The sequence below is a fragment of the Charadrius vociferus genome, unplaced genomic scaffold, assembly GCF_000708025.1.
Source record: "Charadrius vociferus isolate BGI_N301 unplaced genomic scaffold, ASM70802v2 scaffold1351, whole genome shotgun sequence".
NCBI lineage: Eukaryota > Metazoa > Chordata > Aves > Charadriiformes > Charadriidae > Charadrius > Charadrius vociferus.
Window position 1 is genome coordinate 104965 of NW_009646638.1, and position 16148 is coordinate 121112.

The 16148-nt window shown below is 49.4% G+C and overlaps 1 protein-coding gene across 1 annotated transcript in view; it reads right to left on the bottom strand.

Annotated features, from left to right (window-relative positions):
• Nucleotides 1-4691: 4691 nt before the first annotated feature.
• Nucleotides 4692-16148, bottom strand: part of ASCC2 (activating signal cointegrator 1 complex subunit 2) — a 24906-nt gene continuing 13449 nt past the window's right edge. Inside the window, 9 exon segments of the mRNA XM_009888975.1 lie at nucleotides 4692-4860; nucleotides 5375-5451; nucleotides 6013-6124; nucleotides 7898-8122; nucleotides 12110-12238; nucleotides 13893-14107; nucleotides 14666-14852; nucleotides 15357-15431; nucleotides 15555-15581. Coding sequence (XP_009887277.1) covers nucleotides 4692-4860; nucleotides 5375-5451; nucleotides 6013-6124; nucleotides 7898-8122; nucleotides 12110-12238; nucleotides 13893-14107; nucleotides 14666-14852; nucleotides 15357-15431; nucleotides 15555-15581 — 1216 coding nt within the window.

A 16148-nucleotide genomic window follows, 5' to 3' on the forward strand; every position in this document is an offset into this window, starting at 1 on the left:
CCGGCCCCGCCTGGGCCCGGCCCCGGGGCCCGCGCCTCGGGCTGCCCCCGCCTGAACTGCGACCTTGGTTGCCCCGAGGAGGCCCCGAGCGCCGAGGCCGCGGGCAGGGCGGCCGCGGGGCCGCAGTTGAACGAGCTGCCCCGTCGGTGGAGGCTTTGCTGGTGCGGTGGCGCTTGGCAGGCAGGGCTTCAGTCCGGTCTCGGGCTTCTCCGGCTGCGGAGCCGCTGGGGAACAGGTGTCAAAGACGGTGACATGCAGGAAGGTCGAAATGGATTGAGCTTTGCGCTCTGTAGATCTTAGCCCTCTGCCTTTCACGGTCTGCCCTTAGCAGAGGGAAGGGATAACGGCTGGTGAATGTCTACAGGACAGTGGAGTCTGCTGTCCTGGGCGTGAACGTTAGATGAGATGGGTCGAGTCGTCTTTATATTTCAAAGTAGGATGATAATAACTGCCTGGATACTGAGTGACATGGACAGGACATATAATGGCTTGCTGGACAGGATGAGGTGTCGCAATGTGTACCCTAAGAAAAGGCAGGAGGTGCTGTAATTTCTGTCTTGCACCAAGTACAAAAGAACTTAATGTGTTGCACGTTCTCTTCTGCAGCACAGCAGTCCTCTTCCCTGTCCTGCGGCTCTGGTGTGCCTCCGGTCTCTCGGAGCACCCGGGGCACAGTTTCCCAGGACAGCTAGGTCATCTGAGTGGCTCTGATGCTGGAAAGAGCTGCTCTGTGCCTTCCCTGACAGCACGATATCTGCTCTTTGGCCTTCTGAACCAGGCCACGAAACCAGCTGAAAACTGATACCACACAAAGTGACATATTCACCGCCCTGAAGTAGCTCACCAGGGTTTGCATGAGCTGAGGAAATGCACTGAAGAGCAAGACCAGGGTCCCTATCTCCTCCTTTTTAGCAACAGTTGTTTGTTCAAAGCTGACATAAAATCACATCTGAACGTCAGCTTTGCACTGACGTTCTTTTTTTTTAAGTGTCTAGTCCCAAAGCAGTGGGCCCAGGTACAGGACTCCATCTGCTGCCTCCTCCATGGGCAGGATGAGCATGGTCTGCTGCTGCCATCCAGCTGCTTCTCCCAAAACCTTTGGGTGATACTGTAGCTGTTGGGGAGCAGGATGTCCCCCCATGTAGCAAGGAAGCGCAGGATGACAGTACCCATGCTGTCGTGTACCCTGGTAGTACTTGTGGATGAGTTTTTGTACAAACTCTTGCTTTCCCCTCTTGCTGTTGCCAGTTACAGATGTAGGTTTCATGATAACTTGCAGTTTAAAGTGAAACTTTATCCCAGGACCGCTGAAAAGCTGGCTAAGATCACTGTTTATGGTTTTGTTTGTTTGTTTGTTTTGCATACAGAAACTATGGAAACACATCAAGCACAAGTATGAGACAAGTGATGATTGAAATGCTCAGCAGCAGGATCCAGCCTGGGGTGGCAAAAGACACTGCAGAGAAGGATTCGGCCTCCTGAAACTGGTTGTATCAAAATGGAAGTGGATTCCTGATTGAACAACTCCGAGCCAGATTATATCAGCCACCTACTGATATGATGTAAACCAAGATGGACTCAAGGAGTTCTGCTGCTGTACTAAAACTTACTGTGTTTAAATAAAAAAATTCTTGGTCCGTGTCTCGTGCCTGTGTGTTCACCTGACCAATCCTTTAGCCTGCTTTTATTTTCTCCTTCTCTAGGAGATGGAGAATACTTAAATATGGCCCTACACCTTAGTTTCAAGACGCTGTAAGAAATCATGTCCTAAAAATGGTTTGAAAGACTTTTTTGAGCATTTATACAGCTGGGGTCTGCTGCCACTACCCTTGGCTTCTGCCCCATGACGACTTTAAGAGGGGTAAGAAGCTGTCTGCTTTCTGCTAGTCTTGTTCGAAGAAAACTGACTTTAAATCATTTACGTCTTTGATGCAGGACTGTGCTGGTTCTCAGCCTGTCGTCCTTTCAGAGCTGCAGCAGATGCTGCTGCCACCCCTGCCTTAACCAGTGAGAAATCTGTCCTTTGAGCCCCTGAACCACATCAGGCGAGCGCTGGTGTGTGCCCATCCGCCTGCTGGGCTGAAAACAGGGATGGTGTTTAACTTTAAGCTCATCCAAAACCTACTGAAATGGGATGTAGAGCTCTTTTCCTAGCTATTTCTCTGCCTTCTGGCTTTTCAAGCAGCTCGAGGGGCAGAAGTGTCTTGTGCAGCAGGCTACAGGCCTCCTCGGTCCTGTCTGACCAAAAGGGAGCAGCTGAGAAGGGAGGAGGCGCTTAGCTGGGACAGGAGCCTCCAGCCCTGCACTGGGCGTGCGGCTCCAGCCTCTGCCCCGGCTGCTGACTGTCAGACCAATGGGAAGGAGCAAGTCTCTTCTCAGCAACTTCACAGTTAATTGCTCTTGGCTCTCAGGTGGCTGTAGGAAGATCTGGCTGAGTGATTCCTGCTCTTCCCGCTTTCCCACTGTACCAGCCCAGAAGCCACACCTCTATATTTTCACTAATCGGGAGGAATTTTAGCAATGGATGAGGCAGAGCAAATTAGAGCCAGTGCTAATGAAAGAAGCTTTATTGGGATTGCAAATAGGTGTCAGGAGTAAAATGTTTACTCAGAGAACAGAAAGAGGACTTAAAAACCAAACCATTCTGCTGGTGTTTTTTGAGCAAAACCCACAACTACAGTTTTCACAGTCCCAGCTGTGCTTTTATAGAGATGCTTAAGAGGAACGGTTTAAGCTTTCTTGGGATAACCTCGCGCAGCGTAAGCCCGCCTGCTTCACTGCCAGCTCTGTCTGCAGCGCCCACAGCTTCACGCTATGCTGAGCAGGCGATAGAGATTTGCAGCTTCTTGGAAGCAAGAACTAAAGATGAATACAGTATGAGGAAGGGGGAAGACAGCATTGTAGCAGACCGGCAGAGAATAAATGAAGCTGTTAGTCCAGAGAACAGCAGCTATAGAGGAGGAGAGTTAGTTATCCCAGCAGGTGATTTCCCTCGATGGTGGATTTGGGGGTGTTGGTAAATGTCATTCCCTTTTCTCTATGCCTCGTCACGAGGGGGTTTGGGCAGTACTGATAGGCAAAGGAAAATCTTGTCCTCAGAGTGCTCAGGACTTCATCGTCTTTGCATAACGGTCACAGCCATTTCGACACTTTCTGTAAAACAGCCCCAGCACAACAGCGTTTGGCGGCAGCGCTAACCACACAGCCCCGTAGTCCCCGCCCTCTGCGTAAAACTAGGCAGCAACGTACGTGCCCACAGAGCTTATTACCAACACGCTCCTCCTGCAGCGTTGGGAAGCGGGAAGGCAGCACCAGATTTACGCTGGAACGGCAGCTCGATCGCTACGCAACCCACGGGTAATTTACTCAGCACGCGGGTGACAGCCACGGGCACCTTCGCCTCCTCTACTTTATACAGCACTACGAGAAAAAACACAGCGCGGTGGTGGGGACGTGGCACTTAGAGCTGATTAACCAAGCAAAGCCTAACCTGAAAGTTCGTCTCCGTGACGAGGACGGCACTCCAAAAACGTGCTAATGCTCCGTGACAACAGCAACTGGAAGAGTTTTATCACCAGCTGCTGGCAGATACTCCAGGCTCACCTGGGCACAGCGTAGCAGCCATCACCACGGCATGTGAGCACCTTACAAACACGTTACGCAGTAAACTTGTAATTTGTGTGTCTCCCTGCCTCCACAACAAAAAGACAGCCCTCAGGAGAAGTCCCTTCAGCAGCTACAAACTGCTGTTTGCTATTAGCTCCCAGCCTTCCCAACAGAAACACCATGATCGGGGCAGTTCTGCTTCACAGAGTGTGACAAGTGGTTATCGAGGAGGCAGCGCTCCCCCGGGAGACTCTGACCCTGCCGCCTTCAACTCTGATTTCCGTACCACTGTCATCTTACTAAGGATGCCTTGATGCCGCTTTTCAAGTATCGTTAGTCTCAGTGGCTGTGGCGAAATCTCATTACACTAAACCGACACAAAACAGCAACTGAATTTCACCGCCTGCAGACACAGCACATTAATAGGCTTGTTGAGGTTCCTCCAAGTTAAAGATCAATACGGTTTGTAAGAGCCTAAAACACCAACTAAAAGATTTAAATCATTTATTTGCACATTCTTTTTTTCACGCGCTTCACTCGAGGGACAGAAATTTACGGTAAGGTCTTATTCACCTGAACTCCTGCATGCGGGAAGAGCCTGAGCGTTTCCCTATCACCCTTCAAGTTGTACTTCAGGATAAGGCATTTCAGCGGAGCAGAAAGCTGGGAGGGCTCTTCCAGGGAAGCCTTGTTCTCAGAGCTGCCCGCTGCGTGGCCTGGAAGCCCGTTTGAGTCGTGGAGAGGGCGTAAGGAGCCAGTATGAAAATAAAATTCTCAGAATTACAAATAGTACAAAAGGAAACGAACGGCCGGTGCAGCCCGTCGGGCGCATCGCGGCGCAGTCCGCCGTCACACGCAGGGCTCTAGAAACCGAAGAGCAGTCAGGGGCCGCACGGAGGGCGGCTCCTTTCCTTCGACAGGCAGCCCTCCCACCGGGCGTGCGCAATTCCGCAGGAGCTGAAGTGCCAGGTATTGAACCACGACATCCAGTCCCCTGAGCAAAGGGAGCGCCGAGGGAACGGAGCACAACCGCCTCCTCCTAAGCAGAGGACTGGGGATGATGCAACACCTGCGCTAAGAGTCTTTCAGGAAGGAATCATGCCTTTATTCCGCTTTCTGTCAGCCATGACTCGTCGGTTATGGTTAGCTCTCGTGCTTTTGTTTGCTTCCTTCTTCCTTCGTTCCTGCACTGTTTCCCGGTTCTGCCCGTGGCCCTTCACGTTGCCAACAACAGCAGAGCTGTCGTGCTTGTGCCTGGAGTAACACACAAAAAGGACATCACAACACGCACACTGCACACTTGGGGCAGAAAATATACTGATCCCGAGAAACAACTGGGTGTGAGGAGTCCAGCCGTCCGGCCTCGAGCCTCGGCTCGCCCCAGCTCTGCAGGGCTTCTGCAGGAGCTGAGTATCAGCATCAGCCACACAATGACCGCGTCCTTCTACAGAGCATGTCTGTCAGCTAAAGCCAGATGTTAAACCATCCTGGAATCCCTGCAGGAGCTGTTCCAAGCTCAGAAAGCTGTGCTCTCCAAGATCCTATCTTGCACGGGGTTCTGCTGCTTACAATAAAGGGATATGCCTACCCATTCGGTGGGATAGAACAACCAGCAGTGACGTAAAAGTCGGGCGAGGAAGTTCACAGCACCGTGGCAGCGACCCTGACGTACAGGAACGGGTATACCCTCAACAGTTCCAGTCAGCAGCAAAACACCTGCTAAGTGCAGAGCCACGGTTTCACCCCACAGAGGGAGATGCTTCCTTACCCCTTCCTTGCAAGGTAAGCCAGCCGTCGGGCTTCAGCTCTCTCCCGCAGTACAGCCGGGTCCTGCACAAAATGGTCCTGCCGTGGGAAGGAAGGGAAGAGGCGAGTAAACTCATCAGCATCATGCAAACAGCTGGAGAGCAGGAGGTGATTCTGTGGGACCATGGAACAGAGTCGATTCACTGGGCATTCTCTCTTCTGGCTGAGCCAGCAGGATTGGTGTCAGCGACTCTAAACACAAAACCTGCCCGAGACTTCTTCCCACATCCTACCTCTGCCAGCAACACCATCAACGTCACTATTTCCAGTATAACCACGACAACAGAGCATTAGCGACCCTCAAAGTGTTCTGCTGGCATCGCCTCTCCACGGACTAAAGGAGATCAAACCTCTCCACGGAGTAAGTGTCATTGCTCCAGTAGGGTTAGCCCAGGAAGCAGTGGATGGCTGTACTCGGGGGACATTTCACAGTCCAGCAGACCACAGAAGTAGCCACTCTGAAAAGCAGCTCACTCTCTGTGCTACTGTTAAAAGATTCACCCTCTGAAAGAGGAAATCTGCTCCGCATCACTCTGCGGGTGAAGCAGACAAGACATACGGTAAATCTTAATGCAACTCTGACCACAAACTAAACGTCACCTTTGTTCTTTCCTTTTCAGCTTCCTCCTCCTCATCTTCATCATCCTCTTCCTCCTCCTCCTGTCCGTCATCCTGTCCTTTAGGTCTCAAGACTTGAGGAATCGTGAACGGCCTGAGAATTAAGACAGTCAGCGATGAAGACAGTACAGGCACAAACATTTCACTGAACAGCATTTCCTTTCCGTTTTGCATCGTAACTTTAAAAAATGAGAATCTACAAATTTCATGGACTTGTTCTTTTTCTGAAAAGAAAGAAAAAAAAAAAAAAAGAAAGAGGCCCAGTGGCTAATGACACATTTACCATGGGCAATTAACAAACACAGATGTTCTTCACTGGGGAATGTTCACTATGAAGTTATTACTGAACGTAATAATAGTTTAAAAAAAGGAGCAGGTCAGGAAAAACCTGAAACCTCACAAGGAATTTCTCCAAGGAAAACAGCTGGGTCCTCTGGGAGAAGGGGATCCAGGCGCAGCCACAAGGCGTTGGTGAGGGGGATGCTTTGCTATGCTTTAGCTCACCAGTCAGGGAGCATCTGTTGTACAAAGACAACCCCCCAAACCTCAAGCTCAAACTCAGGCAGAAACACTAATGCTCACAAAGTGCTGTGCTTCTAAAACCACTGTGACTGGTCAGCAGTTATCCACCGAGCCCCAATTTCATTCCTGTGCCCCAGTTTCATCCGGGGGGAAATATTTGGAGAAATCCATCAGGCTTTATGAATCAACCTGAAAACAGAGCGGCAAAGGGCCTGGGGGGGCGGAGGTGGAATTTACCACATGCCTATAGCTCTTCTTTAATATATGTGTGTGTGTGCGCGTGTGTGCGCGCATATGCTTAAACTCTACAGGAATTCAGATCCACCATTCCACTGCCAAAGAAATAAATGTAAAACCAGAAAGTCTTCATTACTTCAAACCTATGGATCTAGTTTTCAGCAGTAACATCCACTAATTGTTCCTACCGCCTCTCCAGGAGCAGCGGGCACCGAGCACCTGAAATAGGGCAAAAGACCCGAGTGCCGCACTGTTACAGGCAAACCACGAAAAGGATTTTAATTGAAGCCTCGTCACGCTTTGGGAGGGAAAACAAAAAAACAGGGACAAAGGAGTCCCAAAGATGCATTGTGGTTTGAGGGTAGAAATGGTGACATCTTCCTCACGCATCAGAATTTAAAAGGCCACTTTTAGAGATGTTAAACCAGCTTTTAAAAGAAGTGTTTTCTATCTCTAGCTCTTATTTCTAAAATAAATATTCAACAACCCCGATCCCAAACTAACCCTTTGCTTCCTAAGCGCTAACCGTCTCCAGCTGCCCATCATCGGAGAGTGCTGTGCAGTCCATCAAGGGCTGAACTCCCGGGGTCAGCACTCCGAGATCTCAGAGGGGATTGGCAAGAAGAAGTCCGGTTGTACACTTTCCCAAATTTTGAATTTTTCCTTTGCTAACCAGTCATTTTACATTGCCCAGCTACACCCAATTCTGATTACTCAAGACAGCCCATTCTCCCCTGCTGCAGGGTAGTTTTCTATAGGCAGCAGCGCTGCTGAGAGCAAGTTCCAACACAGTGGCAAAGTCCCCTCTTAGATTTGTTGATTAGTTGAGGAAACGGCTGAGTCCTGCAGACAGAGAAAGTGGAAGCCTGAGAATGTCCTGGGTGCATGCCATGGCAACACTCCCTACCCACGGGAGAAGAGAGACCCGCATCTCCCTCCTGCATGTTGCGGCAAAAGCAGCAGCAGCAGCACAAGGGGGAGGTTGAAGCATGCACGTCCTCATTGAGGAACAGAGCCAAAACCCAGCGCCGAACAGGTCAGTGCCAGCCAGACAACTCTAGGTGGTGATTCCCATCAACCTCCCGTTCCCTGAAGCCACAGCACGTACCTCCTGCTGATCAGCTCATCATCTGAGTCAGCATCGTTTGCCCCCACTTGGTTTCCATCGTAAGTGTCGTCGTACTCGTCCTCGTAGTCCTCCCGGTAGAGCTGAGCTTCTCCCTGCTGCACAGGAACCTCCTCCACAATCACGCTGTACTGGCTGTAGCGCTCCTTCTGCTCAGCAACCAGGCGCTTGTCGTTCAGCAAACTCCTGGTCGTGTCCTTCTCCCTCCTGCACTCCACAGCATGGAAACGGAGAGGCAGACACGCAAAGGCAGTGTAAAGCTCTTCTCTATATGTTACTTTTTTTTTTTTCCTGCTAGTAAGCGGAAGCTGAAGCAACAGAAGTCTCATCTCAAACTCCACAAGCACTGCTTCAGCTTACCTATTTCCCCTCTGATTTATAAGAGGGCTGTTTGTCTGGCTACCAAACCCAGCCACTCCTGGCTTGGAACAAAGTAATTTTTAAACAGAAGCCCGGCAAGATTACACGGCAGACAAGAACAGGAATTGGAGACTGCCACCGTCGTTCAAGACAGAAAGAAAGCTTTTACAGGAGGCCAAATGCAATTATACTCAAGATGAAATTTGGCCAGGACCCAAATAACACAAGAAGTCCCATGAATCTTGAATGGCAAGCTGTTAGGGCTGAGACTCCGGTCTACGAGACGGCTCTGCAAGGCCCAGAGTGCCCTCTAACACCGTGCTGCAGTATCGTCTCACTGCGGTACCAACACAGCTGCAAATCATGGACCAGGGCTGCATTGGGAGTAACTGCCGCACTGACATGTGTCTTCCGACAGTCAGGAACCTCAGCTTACAAACGTGAGATGCAAAATACAAATGTAGAGCCAAAAAATTAGCAGTTCAACAAGTAAGGATTAGAATAAGCGCAACTAAGAATGAAAAGAACAAACCAGGGTAGACTGGTGATTCTCATCCAACCTATCTCAAAGCACTGCGTGTTCAATTTTTTAAAAAAATTTAGGAGGCAAGTAAATTATAGTCATTTTAAAGAAGGGAAGACCAAGAAATAGAATTTTGACAGAGGTATGAAAAAGCAGCCACTGAGATGCCGTGGCTCAAGCTGCACAAGCAGAAACTCTTTGAGGTCCCATTTTTCAGAGGATCTGCTCACAGCAAAGCAGCAAGGGATTCCACTGTCAAGTGTTCAGAGGACAACTTGCAGCTCTCAAAGTCTAGGAGGAACACGCATCAGTGATCTATTTGGGATCTGGATATTATCAGAGAAAGAATCCAAGGCAGACTGTCAGCGACTCAAGACATCTGGATATTATCAGAGAAAGAACCCGTCCAAGGCAGACTGTCAGCGACTCAAGAACGGATAGACTTCTGTGACATACTAGCAAGCAGTGGGGAAGTGATCTAAGCAGCCTGATTTTCATTAAGAATCTCAAACCAAAGTACCATTAGGGACAGATGCGGTTCCCCCCTCTAATGTGACTCACTCTGTTACACGCCTGCATTTAGCTGCAAAATGCCCTACAAAGCGTGTGGTTAGTTCGCACATACCTAGGCTGGGATAACATCTTCTGCTGGCGTTCGGCATGAGACTGAAATAATTGTTGCCTGCTGAGCTGGTGGGATGACTGCAGAAGAGCTGCAACGAAATGTTTCAGGCACCGATTCCAGGAAGAACAGCGGGATAACTCCTCTAAGTCCCATGGTGTTCAGGACATGCTCTGACTTCGAGAGACAGATTCAGCTAGCAATTACGGCTGGACAGGCAGAGACAGGCGAGATCACTTTTCAGGATCAGCAGAGAGTCACGTATATGCTAATACGTACATTTCCTCATGCTTGTTTGTCTCCTCATCGTGGCGTGGCTTTCTCCTTCACATTAACAGTCCCTGCCCCACACTGCTTACGCTGCTCCACATAGCAGCAATGGGACCCAACCTGATCTGGCTCTCAAAGCGTTATTGCGACATCACGCTTAGGCTGCGACACCACTCGAAACACAAGCGGAATTCGGCGAGGGAAAGATTTTAAGAAGGAGAAAGAAAAAAAGATATCGGTACAAGCAGATCACAAACTAGGCTATGGGAAACCCTGTTACCCAGATGGGTGGGTAAAGCATCAGGTTTCTTGCTTGTGGAAAAAGGACTACTGAGTAAGTTGCGCTTTTAGTGCTGAAAGAACACACTCTTCATATTTACGGAGTTCTGAATATTAAATCCTAAACAGTAACATACTATAGCTTACCCTTTGATTTAGCTAGATATGGTCAACTTTGGGCCGAGGGATCAGCGTTGCTGATCCCACCTAGTTACCTCCAGGTTTTAAAAACCACTCAAAATATACGTGACATGTCTGGAGTCCTGCAGAGAGAGCGTTCTCTGTAAGAACAACAGTTTTGAAATGAAGACATAGCCTGAGGGAGGCCAAGAGACACCAGGAACAGCAGCAGTAAGAGGATAATCCCAAGAGGTCGGGTGACAGAACAGCAGAAGAGATGACGGCTTTCTCAAGGAGCGGTGTTACCACCGGGGAGAAGACAGGGCCCCTCTGGCGGCAGCCGGAGGGCAAAGCCATGGGAGCAGGGTCCCTCAACCCAGCTCAGGGATGACTTACAACTTCCAAAGCTCTGCCAGCGATCTGCAGCAGGAGCTCCCGGCAGGGTTATTCCGTATGCAGGCCGCACTGCGTCCAGTTTTGGGCTCCCCAGTTCAGGAGGGACAGGGAACTGCTGGAGCGAGTCCAGCGAAGGGCAGCCAAGATGACTGAGGGATTGGAGCATCTCCCGTATGAGGAGAGGCTGAGAGCGCTGGGACTCTTCAGCCTGGAGAGGAGAAGGCTGAGGGGAGACCTTATTATGGCATACACGTATCTAAAGGGTGGGTTGCAGGAGGATGGAGCCAGACTCTTCTTGGTGGTTCCCAGTGACAGGACGAGGGGCGATGGGCACAAGTTGGAACAGAGGAAGTTCCGTTCCAACACACAGAAGAACTTCTTTAGGGTTGGGGTGACAGAGCAGTGGCAGAGGCTGCCCAGGGAGGGGGTGGAGTGCCCTTCTCTGGAGGTTTTCAAGACCCGCCTGGATGCAGTCCTGAGCAATGTGCTCTGGGCAGTCCTGCGTTAGCAGGGGAGTGGGGCTGGGTGAGCTCTAGAGGTCCCTTCCAACTCTGAAGTTCTGTGATTCTGTGAACGCAGGCAGTGCTCTCTGGCCTCGGCCGGCTGCTGCAGCAGCCACCCACGTGTGCAAGACTTTAGGGAGGTGGTGGATAACCGAGCGCACCTGTGCACAAGGCTGCCTGCACTCTGAGCAAGGCAACACGGCGAGGAGAAAGGAGAGAGATTGTGCCTGCGAATTCTTTGCTACAGACACCTCAGAAGTCATTGCCTTGGCCAGAGAGAAAAGAAATTATCTTGCCTAGCTGAGCCTATACAGGCGCTATAGCACCGCTGCTGAAGAGTCGTTTGACTGGACTTTGGCACAAAAGTGGTTTTCTCCCGAGAGTTTGATGCAGCTTTGCAACCGAAACCTTAACCAGCAGCTCCCAGGGTCATGCGGCTCAGTCTCCAGCCAGACTTTTATTTACGTTCCGCGTAAATACACACCACCATACAGATCAGACTTGGCTGGTTAGAGAAAGCAGGTAAAAAGAATCTGAAACAAATGGGCCGTATTTGGAAACACCGGTGACACCGATAGGAGCCAGCAGGACAGTGCCCTAACCTACCCGGCACAACACGCCAAGCTAGGCAGAAAGCAAAGGAAATGCCCTTCTGCAGGAAGCTCACGGCAGCGGGAACAACAAAAGTAGTTTAAGCCGCTGAGCGTTATCAGATTTTGAAGCAGATGGATATTGAAGCTTCACTTGGATCTAAACCAAATCATTATTTATTCTCAGTTCTGAGTCACAATCCCAGGCTCGTAGAGACAATTGCTTCTCAAGGCTTGTTATTCCGTACAAGTTTAACACAAAAACCAAGAAGCAAGAGCCCGACATTACAAACGAGCTTGGCAGAGCAAACTCGAGCAGCATACAGAGGAAAGCCAATTAGGAAAAACACTAACTGAAACCAACCCCCTAATAATATTTCATTTTACTTTCCCAGAGAAACAGAAGAAACAGGTGGGAAACGTTTTCGATGAGCCTTGCCCCCTGCCAACAAATCCTGCAGGAGGTTTGTATGAGATACAGGTTCACAGATATTTATTCCTCCTGACAGACAGGGTTAATTAAGGGCGTACGATACTCACCGTTTGCCTTTTTGTATCCGAGAAACATCCACTGAATCCCTACTGAAAACATCAAACTCATCATTCTGGAAAACATTATAGCGAGAAGTGACAAGAGGAGTCGGGTCTGGCTTCAGCTGTCTGTTAAAAAAAAAAAAAGACAAAGAGAATAAAACCAAAGGTGAACTGAGGAAGACCAAGTCCTCTCTTTCCCAAGACCTTGATTTAGTCTTTGTCAGTCTCAAAGTCAGGCACAGCATGCCACGCTCCTCTTCGTGGCGCTGGCTGACGGGGCCACAGGTCGCTGTGCCTTCATTTCACAGCCACGCTAGAGTACGTGCACAATCACTACGTGGCATTGGTCTGAGATAAAAGGCAGCGTTTGCGAAGCTTATCTTCATGGGGAAACGAAAGCAACTTACAGAAAGCAAAAAGAAAATTCTTCTGTTCATTTAAGAATGACTGTACAGCAGCATGGAATATTCAACAGACTGCCTGGTCTCAAAACAGTGACTCAGGAAAGCCAAACGCAAAGTATGATGAATTACATGCTGAAAAAAATTCCAATAATTTGCCGCTGTTGATTTCAGGATATTTATCTCCCTATGGTTCCTTCTTAATTCTTTCTCAGGGTTCCAGGTTTACAGTTGTTCAACTTATAAGTCAAACGACCAATATTTTTACATTCATTGCGTTGGTGCTGTTAGCTCAGCTGGGCATCTGAAAACGCTGCTGTGCTCACTTCTAAAATCAGCAGTGATCAAAATTCTGCATTTGCTATTGAACTGACAGTTTTGTTTGAAGATGCAAGAGGCAGGGAAAAAGAAAAATAAATCCAGCCCTATCTTCTGTAACTGCTGGCTTTGCAGAAAAAACCCAACCCTTCCAAAAGCCCACCCCACCCCGTTTGTGCCCAAGTCAGCAGATCCAACTGTGAGAGCACGAAGATTGTTGCAAAACTAAGATATCTTTCTTTACAACATTTTTCTGATAAAGATGCCTCCCTTTTTTTAATGCAACAATGAGACAGTCTGCCCGTCCCCCCCCGAAATGTGAACAAACAGCACATTCACATCCTGACGCTCAGTCGGAAACTGCTGTTGCAGCACAAACACATGCTAGCAGCTGCAGGCAAACTCAGACTCAATTCCACCGCCGGCTATAAACCCCACATCCCACGTACAACCCAGACAAGCAAGCGAAAGCCCGGCAAGTTTGTCAAAGGGTAGATAAAAATGGATCGGAATTGCCATGTCCAATCTCTCTCTGGTTTATCTTCAATCGCAAAACGGTGGCCTTTCAAATACCGAATTTGACTCTGCAGGTTGAATTTCAGCTGAAGTAGTTCCTTTGAAGATGCCCTTTCCTGCAGGACAGTTGGGATTTTAACACCTATGACCCTGTCCTCTGCAGCAAAACAACCGTTGAAGGCACACATTCTATTGCCCAGCCCAGGCTAAGCCCATGTCCCCACAATGGGATTTTAATGGTTCTTATTTCAGTGTTTGACGTACAATTTTTGTCCCCCCATCACAAAACCCGACCCAGCACCTGCTCTACTGAAATGCTGAACAGTGAATGTTCCAGTCCTCTGCGGGGACACGACGAGGGCACAAAGCTAGTGGCAGATGGCAATGAGAAGCTCTCACTGCAGCTATCTACCCCACGAAAATGCACGTGCAACTTCTTAGAGCTCTACAAGTGTCTAACCTTCAATAAGAATGATGTTAAATGGTAACCGACAAACAAAAAAACCCCAGAAGGCACGAAAGCCGTGCCCGAAGTTGTCCCACACCTCTGCATTGTCCGGTCCAGCTTATCCAAGTACGGCACCAGTTTATCTTCTAGAATGTTGTTGATCACTTGCTCCGCGTTGTAACCGTACTCCTCCAGGCAGGCCAGGATGAAGCCCTCCCCAAGGTCTGGCAGCAGGTCTTTCACTTGAGAGATCAGAGAGTCCAGCTCCACCCCCGACACCTTGCCAACGGGCGCCGCAGCCGCACCGGCACACTACATACACCAAACAGAATCGGCGGCGTTACTGGAAAGAGACAGCAGCTGAGGGAAGGCAGCTACGCACGTTAAGAAAGGGAAAGGAGCAGTCTGGGTTATCGGAATTTAAACACAAAGACCGAAGCCAAAAGAAGAGAAATCAGTCGTTTATACTACACCAGGTCCATGACACAGACAGGGGCACACAACTCACTTGGTCTGTCCCTGAGTCAGCGAGGATACTCTGTGAACCCCTTCCTCAAATACCGTATGAGCTGTGCATGTAAAACATTTGCACAGGAACTACAGTGACGAAGCACAGTATTTAAATAAACCACAGCAACAGGAAAGCCAAGCCGAGGGGAGTTAGAAGCAATTTGCTCAAAGATAAAGCTGGGATTCAGGTGTAGTTTTGTTTCTCATTTCACAAGGTCGCACTGAAATTTAGCAAAGGTAAGAAATGAGATTAAATCTCATGTAATCCCCAAAACCGAGCAAACCAATCCTCTCTTCAGAGAGGAATGGAGCAAGGACAGAAAGAGCAGAACCCAGTCCGATCCACACCGCTCTACTGACCTCGTCCTCTGATGCATACGCAGCCCCGAGCTCTTCCACGTCCTCAGCAGCGCTCTCCACTATGGCTGATGCCCCATTAGATGCTGCTGGTGGCGTTGGATCTTTAACGACTTGTGCTTTTTTCCTGTCTACCCCTTCCCATGCACTTTCCACCGCTTGGAGGATATAGGCTGTCCTGGTCTCATCTCTAAGAGGACAGCATTAAGGACATTAAGCTGGAAGAAGGTTGATTTACATTAAATATTAGGAAGAAATTTTTCACTCTGAGGGCGGTGAGCCCCTGGGGCAGGTTGCCCCGAGGAGCTGTGGCTGCCCCATCCCTGGAGGTGTTCAAGGCCAGGTTGGACGGGGCTTGGAGCAACCTGGGCTGGGGGGAGGTGGCCCTGCCCAGGGCAGGGGGTGGAATTGGGTGGTCTTCAAGGTCCCTTCCAACCCAAACCATTCTATGATTCTATGGCATTTCTAGACGCAGATTCAGACCTCACCTTGAAGCAGCTATGCAATTTTCAATGACTCCCAAGCCTGTGCCTACATTAACATTCCCCCCTTTCTTTTTCGAAGAGAAAACTTTCCATCACTCGCTGCCAGTCGTGCAGCTTAACCAGAGGCAGCAACACTGGAAATGCCATTGGCATGAAGGAATCTAGGAGCAGCCAGGTCTGCAAAACCCCAAGGTGACAGCGAAGGATACAGCGTGGAGGATGCTTGCTGAAGCAGACTGACATCATCCTCAACAGGAAACAGCTCATCATAGTCACGGAGAAATCTGGAAACGCAGTAGGAAGTTTAATGAGTTGAACTCAAGAATAAATTACCGGCAGACCCGTCACACACTGCCATCCCTGCTACGCCACTTTGACTTCCTCACTGCTCAGGCAGGAACACGTACAACCTCTCACTCAATACCGAATTCCAGCACGGTTTGCCATGTCCGATTTTGCCCCCGTTATCCTGCAGCAACACTTCCCCCCAAGCCACCAGAGCCAGCTGCAACACCCCTCACGATGTTCCGACCTGTAACCCAGCAGCACATTACGGAGAAAATATGTTTTATGACTTGAACATGATCAGAGTGACAGCATCGTCAGCAGGACGACATCCAATTCCCAGTTCTGCCGCTTACTCACTTTGCATCTTCAGCATTAGCATTTAATATCTTTCTGGTCCGGTCACCCCAGTTGAAAAGCACAGATTAGCAATAATAGCCTAACTTGTCAAGGTAGCTAATGGCTAAATTGCTATCCTCCGCTTGGACAGCCTGGATTAAAGAGAGTGAAGAGTAACGTTCTCCACCGTCATGCAACATCCTCCTCACCTTTACAATAAAGTCTCTACCGCAGTCTGAAATCCTCTCACAGCAGTTCTCCCAACTAGTTAGAATGATTTCTAACTCCCAACTGCATCGTTACGCCTCATAATAATGTCTCGGGCAAGTCTGTTGTAAAGAATGGAAGAGGAAGGCAAGCTGACCCTCCCCTTGGGC